The sequence below is a fragment of the Poecilia formosa genome, unplaced genomic scaffold (assembly GCF_000485575.1).
Source record: "Poecilia formosa unplaced genomic scaffold, Poecilia_formosa-5.1.2 Scaffold2505, whole genome shotgun sequence".
Lineage (NCBI taxonomy): Eukaryota > Metazoa > Chordata > Actinopteri > Cyprinodontiformes > Poeciliidae > Poecilia > Poecilia formosa.
The window spans coordinates 1-6,946 of NW_006802444.1; the positions used below are offsets into that span (position 1 = coordinate 1).

At 36.9% G+C, this 6,946-nt stretch overlaps 1 protein-coding gene across 1 annotated transcript; it reads left to right on the forward strand.

Annotated features, from left to right (window-relative positions):
* Nucleotides 1-175: 175 nt before the first annotated feature.
* Nucleotides 176-6,696, forward strand: LOC103133283 (coiled-coil domain-containing protein 40-like). Its single transcript, XM_007545065.2, has 13 exons — nucleotides 176-330; nucleotides 508-591; nucleotides 770-989; nucleotides 2,123-2,280; nucleotides 2,386-2,508; nucleotides 3,078-3,199; nucleotides 3,477-3,720; nucleotides 3,809-3,991; nucleotides 4,150-4,395; nucleotides 5,634-5,847; nucleotides 6,041-6,210; nucleotides 6,295-6,386; nucleotides 6,552-6,696. Exons 2-13 carry the CDS (start codon nucleotides 589-591, stop codon nucleotides 6,694-6,696), a joined length of 1,920 nt encoding a protein of 639 aa, XP_007545127.2. The 5' UTR covers nucleotides 176-330; nucleotides 508-588.
* Nucleotides 6,697-6,946: the final 250 nt, after the last annotated feature.

Here is a 6,946-nt window from a genome sequence, read left to right on the forward strand (position 1 = left end):
AGTAGAAAATGTCACACATGAAGTTAGCAATATGCTATCAACTATAAAGGAAACATAACAAAAAAAGGGGAAGTTTTCAAGCTGGTTTTAAGGACAAAGACAATGAAACTCTTCCAAACTCTATGTCAGACTTTAAAAAAAATACCTTCTCTTTTTTGTAAGTTTCCTTCACATTTTACTTCATGTTTTTTTTTGGCACTCTGTGTAGCTCCTGCAGCTGATCAGTTGAGCATTGGCACATCAGAAGACGACAGGGGACCAGAACATGACGAGGACTCACCACAAGAAGAGGAAGAACATGAAAACCTCTTCATTATACACCCTGAACATGTCTGTGTTTATATATACAGTGTTTTACTGTATATATTTAAGCTTAAACATACAAGCTTAAAATGTGCTTGTATGTTAATATTTAAGTTTCACAAACATTTGATGAATTTATGAGCCGTTTCAAGATATTCTGGTGATCTTGCCTCCTGATAATTGTTTGTGTCCTCTGCTTTACAGCCGCTGATCCAAGGATTTCAAAATGCTTTCAACGTTTACTTTGAAAAACGTCTAGAAGGACTCCGGCTAGAACTGAAGGGAATGGTTGGCTACTTTTCAATCAACATCAACAAAATTAGGATTTAAATGAAATGTGAACAGTTCTTGTTTGGCCTGTTGTACAAACAGCACATGTATTACACCATTGTGGCCCCAGCGTAGTGACAGCTTTGAAAGTTTTATGTCTGATTCTCTCATTATGCTCTCTTTCTTCTGAGTCCAGGTGCCAGTTAAAAGGGTGGGGAGTAAAAAGGTAGCTGAGCTAATTCAGGAATTGGAAAAAACCGAAAAAAAACAGAAAGCAGCTGAAAGCAAGCTGCACGACATTCAAGAATCCAAGACAGAGACCGAAGCTGAACTGAAGCGTGAACAAGATCGTCTGAAAGAGGCACAGAGCCATTATTACAACATAAAAAATCTGAGCCGCCAAGCCAAAGCTGTGGGTAGGATTTGCTTTTCAGTTGATGCTGCTCATGCATCACTGATGTTCTTCCCTCTTTTCTTTTTGCTCAAATGAGCAAATATCTGATCATTAAACTGTTACATGTTTTAATGTTTAAACTCATTACTTCGATTTTGAAGTAAATGTAATTAAGCCCATATCCAATAATCTCTCAGTTTGTGCATCCGCAATCAAACACAGAGGTAAACAACACAGCCCATGGCGTCACAATACGAGCTTGTCAGAAGAGCTTCACTCTTCAGTTTAGGTTAAGTCAGATGGACGATCCGGTGTGTGCTTGTTATGGTAACTAAGCTCTTCCAAAAGACTCAAAGCTGAAGTCATATATTGCTTTCACAGAAGCTTTGTGAATTAAAATGTTTTGTTGTTCTTGTCTTTACTTAAACTTATCTTATTGGTTTGTTTTTAAATACAGTGCCCATAACAGATATCTTATATATTTTTTTGCTTGGTATCCCTCTTAAATGTTTCTGATTTTCAAACAGTTTTTAATATCAGACATAGATAAATCAAAAATACCAGATGATTTAATTTATTCAGGGAAAACAAGATTTCCAAACCAAACTTATCTTGTGTTTAAAAAATAGCAGTTCCCCCCTTTGTTTAATTATTACTTAATCAGTTATTAACGGAATTAATTGTGACACATAGGATCAAGAAATCCCTTAAAGGACAACATGAAGTAGGTTAGAAGAAGTTTAAAAGCAATTCATGACGCCTTAATCTAATCTAAAAAATAAGGCTTTGGGACTTTGATGAACTAGAAGAGTTATTTATTCACCAGTGGAGAAAACACTGAACAGCTGTGAGCATTCCCATGAGTGCCCAGCTAACAGGAATATTCTACAGCTAATCTACGCACTCACAAAGAACCAGTCAAGGAAAAACAGAGTAAATAAATAAATGATGATCACGGTGCAAAACGATTATTTTAACTGGACAGAATTGTAAATTCACAGGATGTTGAAACGGTATATATGGAATGCAGCCCATCATGTCATACAGTGGATATACACAGTATTACCATAACAGTAGAATGTGATTTTTCAGATCAAATATCTAACCTCAAATTTTAAACATCACAACATCTTTCACTTCTCTGTTTTACACCAGTGTCTGCAAGGCAGGCGGACCTAGACAAAAAGCAACAGCGGGTCATTTTCGCCCAAGCAGCCAGGGAGGAACTGCAGTCCCAAGTCAAAGTCATGGATTACACCAGATACAAAGTGAACGCACAGAAGACAAAGGCAGAAGAAGACAAAATAAAGCAGGTGCCTATGCTGTTTTGCATTGACACGTCTTAACTAATTTTCTAGGTGGTAGGAAAAATCCTGAACTGAGTGGTAATTTTTTTGAAAATGTCTCTTTGTCATCAGGACTTGTATGTAGATCATCTGACAAAGGACTTGGACAGCAAGGCACAGCAGGTGGCGGAGTACAAGATCCAGGGAAGCGCTCAAGCCCAGGAGACAGCGGAAGTCACCAAAGCACTCTCTGAGGTAACTGTTACGTTAAGAAAAATTAAGAATTTCTAGCATATCGGTTCAAATGTCAGCTTTAGAAGAAGACTATGTAATCAGGCATCGCATATTTTTATTAACCGGTTTTGCAACTGCCTCAGTGATTGTGAAAAAAATATATCAGGTGATCCCTTTTATTTACACAAGTGCTTTTCTGATCATTTTGATTCATTTATATTTTATTTTAATTCAGAGCTCCCTTCTGTGTGTTTTCATTTAGAGCGAATGTCAGCATGTCAGGTCCTATAACACTGACTTTTCACATTACTTTTGAAAGTATTTACATAGATAAATATTGCTGAGAATCATCAGCATAACAATAAAAAATTTTCATTTTTCTTTTTTTTTTTTACAATGGTGAAGTATGATAATTCAGACAATAATAAGATAAGCTAAATGAAAAACATAATATTAAGAAGAAACATAAACATTAAGAAGGTGTGCAAGTGTGGCTTTTCACCAGCTAGTTTAACTCTAACAGTATTTTAATATATTCAGAACCTGAGGTCAGACTTGAAAGCTGTGCATTCATGACTGTCTTTGTCTAGGCTGAGATGGAATACGAATCGCTGCTAATGATGCACAAAAAGCTGCTGCACCAGTGGAACAGCAACATAACAGACATAAAGAGACACGATGAGACTGTTAATGCGATGCAGGAAGCTGTACGGTAAGATGGAGAGTAAGGGGGAAGGCTGAAGATGTCAACTTCTGTACAAGTTGGTTTTAACAACTTGACAAGGAAGAATTTTAAATAAAAAAGAAATATTTGCTTGGCTGTTTGAGGTTTCTCAAGCAGATGTGAAAAATATGTTGTTTCTGCTGAATCTGTCCAAAGTTCTATATATTTAAGATATACTCTGATTTTTTTTATTATTAAACTGAAATGCTAATAATGTTATCCTTGCTTGATTGCATGTTTTTTTGTATTTTTTTTTTTACTTTAGTGCGGTTGAGGATGAGGTGATCTTGCTGGACAGAGAGATTGAAGGTTATAAGAAATCCATCTACGTAGAGCTGGAGAATAATGAGACGCTGACCGTTCAGCTGAACCGGAGTTCAATGGACTGTGTGTCTGTGGAAAAACTGATCAATAAGAAAAAGTTGGAACGAGAGGCGCTGCAGGCTCAGTTCACCGCCTGTCTAAATTCCCTGTCTGAGACAAAGCAGATCTTTGCCGCACTCACAAAAGTACAACAAGAACCTTCTGAAACCTCTCCCTGCTCTGATGCTTGCTTTCAGTTTCCTAACCTGACTTCTACTTTTTTCTCTTTTCAAGGAAATGACGGCACATCAAACTGAACTAAAAAGTCAGAAGAACAGGCTGGAGAAACTGAGTGCTGCACGTCTGGAGCTGCAAGAGAAAATTATGGCCTACTTTCAGCAGCAGCTCACACACAGCAAGGCGGCTTCACATTCACAAAATCTCACAAACAAGTTGGTCACTCGAAAGAAGGAGAAGGTAAAAAAAAAAAAAAAGTGGCTTCAAATGTTTGACAATAACAAACCAGAATCCACAATTTAAGCTATTTTTTTTTGTTTGCATTTTCTTTGTTGTGTTTATTTTTTTCTTTTTATCAGAAAGTATGTCTTTTGTCTTTCTTACTACATTAATTACAGATGCATCAGCTGCAGCTGCAGGAAAGAGACACCTTGTCAGTGAAGCTGGAGTGCCAGAAGGTTGAGCAGCATGTCAACAGCCTGACCATTTCCTTGGAGAGCCTTGATGAGGAGATTAATAAGTACAACAAGTTGCTGAATTCGCATGAGAATACATTTGCTTCGCTTGTTCGACAAATCAGGCAGAAAGAAACAACAGTGAACACCCTAAAAATCAGGATTGCTAAAATTGTGGAGATCACCGGGGTAAGAGACTAAATGGAGACAGTAAACTTTAGCTTTTACTTTAGTTTTACCATCTTTCTGGGAGAACGAACTCTGATCTCTGATGATTGTCCTGGGTCCCCACTTATGCTCTCCTTTCTTCTGGTGCTCTGTTTTACACCATTATTCAATTTAAAGACACAGTGATTAATCATTTCCAATTTTCTAGGAGAGCCCACTTGATTTTTTTTTCCAATTATTTAAATCTTTCTGATGTGTTTTGATATGAGGCGTATCTCCATATAAGTAAGTAAGTAAAATACTTATATAGTACCTTTCATAGACATATAAACTTTATTCCTTGTTTCACACCAAACCCAACTGAGAATTTGTTTCCAAAAAGTTAATCTGACCAAAGCACAGTGTCCCAACTAAAGGCTATGTAGCATTAGCAAACTCTATTTCTACTTTTGCAGTGGCTACATCAGTTATCTACATAGCTGGTTGTTGTGTAGATAACTGGTGTTTATTGTAAAAATGCCACTTTTTGGTGCAGTTTTCTAGCAATGAACTTTAGAGGTTTGTTTTACCTTTTGTTTCATGATCCTTTTTATTGTGTCAGGTGCAGGAAAAACATGATCCTCATTTAGGATAATGGACAGTGAACAAGAGAAATGGGCCTCTATGCCTCAGGAAAAGAGAATAACATGGGTTGTTAATTAGAAGCTCATAGAAAATGCTTTATTTATTTATTTATTTATTTATTTATTTTTATTTCATTTCAAAAAGTTATTAGGGGATATCTGCAGTTGTGCCATTGGTGATTTCTTTAAAGACAATTAAGTCAAATTAAAGGCTGGATTTTTCCAAAATTTTCTGTGGGAGATGATGCTTCTTTAGTGGATTCATGTTAAAGTTTTCACATCTTTTGTATTTATTTATTTTTCTTAATTTACAGAAAACTTTTGGTTACTATTAAAAAATAATTATGCACATAAATTGAAGTACTTAATTAAATAATTTAAAAAACACTTAAAATATATACAAAGTATTGTAATAATAATAATGTTTTCATAATATACAAATTTAATTATTTTCTATAAATTCTCCAGTGAGATGGCTCCTGATGGATTGATTATGTGTAGACATGAGGCTGATGAACTTTATGCCTCATAGGATTTTGATGCATAAGTGTAATAAAGTGGACTTAGAAATGCTTTTTATAATTTAGACCTAAAAATACCGAGACACATTTTTGATTTGCTTCTTCCTATTCCCAGCAAGAAGACGTGCATCCTCTGCAAATCAAGATCGATAATATACTAGTTGAGATTGATGAGCTTGCTGCTCACATCAAGAGTGAGCAGCGCCTCTGGTTGCTGCACCAGGGAACCCTGGTGGGCCTGACCAGAGAGTTGGATGTCAACAAGAAGAAGATGCGCAAACTGCAGAAAGACTACACTGGACTGCAAATGAAGGACATCCGACTAGATGGTACGCATCCCATGTGCAGAAAATCACTTCTTGGGTTAACAGGTTTTATAAGACACTTTCAAATCAGATGCAGTACAGTAATTCTGTTGTGTATGAGTTGCCAGTCTGATAATACCACATTTAATTGTAAAGCTATTCACTATTAACCATTAGCATCCCTTAACAATGTTGACTGTAACTTCGCCACCCCCAGGTCAGACTAAACAAGAGGAACGAGAGCTGGCGGAGCTGGAGAGGGGCTCCATGGTGCTGAGGAAAGACCTCGAGAAGCTCTGCAAGCTGAAGACAAAGAACAAAGAGCGAAATGAGACTCTGGAGATGGAAAACATACAGATGGAGACAGACTTTAGAAACAAACTCAAGGCATGGCATGGCTGTTTGATAGTTGTTCCTTCCCTTTTTAACTTTGCAATCGAACTAGAACTAACTTGAATGTGTTTTTGTCAGGATGCTGAAGAGCAATCTGCCAGCCTTCACATGAAACTCGAGAACATTCAGGAGGAAAAAGAGAACCTCCTCAAGTGTCTGGCGGAGGCTAAGTCAGTCACATTTAATCACAAACTGGTCACCATCTTAATTACATACCTTAACATAATTTTTTAAATACACAAGAGATTTAAGCTGACGTGTTGCTGAGGTCATATTTTAGACATATTTAAAAGAACAGCATCTCAGTCTGACCTCAGGCTCTTGTAAATCTGCAGGCAGCAGATCATGCTGTGGGAGAGGAAGACCATTATTCTAAAGGAGACTCGGTCAGTAGTGGAGTTCGACATTAGCCAGGGAGACATCCAGAAGATGAATGCTGAAATGCATCGAATGGAGGTAAGCATATTTAGCTTCATGTGATGATGAGGAGAGATAATAAAACCAGATTCAGCTTGATCATTTTACTGTTTGTCGAGGTAAACATTTGCAAAACAAAGTGTTGCATTTCTAGTTTCTTTATAATGGTATTTTTTGTATTAACTTCCACGATGTAGTAGGGCTGGGTGATAAATTGATTACAATCTCTATCGCGATGGACACGGCATCAATATCAATAGAAAATATGTCCAATAATTTTACTAAACTCCATAATCGCGCAGCATTCTGAGGG

Excerpts from the sequence above, each read along its gene's own strand:
- LOC103133283 (XM_007545065.2), top strand. Across the intron at positions 2,509-3,077 it reads TCACCAAAGCACTCTCTGAG|GCTGAGATGGAATACGAATC; the intron begins GTAACTGTTACG and ends GTCTTTGTCTAG. Across the intron at positions 3,992-4,149 it reads TCACTCGAAAGAAGGAGAAG|ATGCATCAGCTGCAGCTGCA; the intron begins GTAAAAAAAAAA and ends CATTAATTACAG.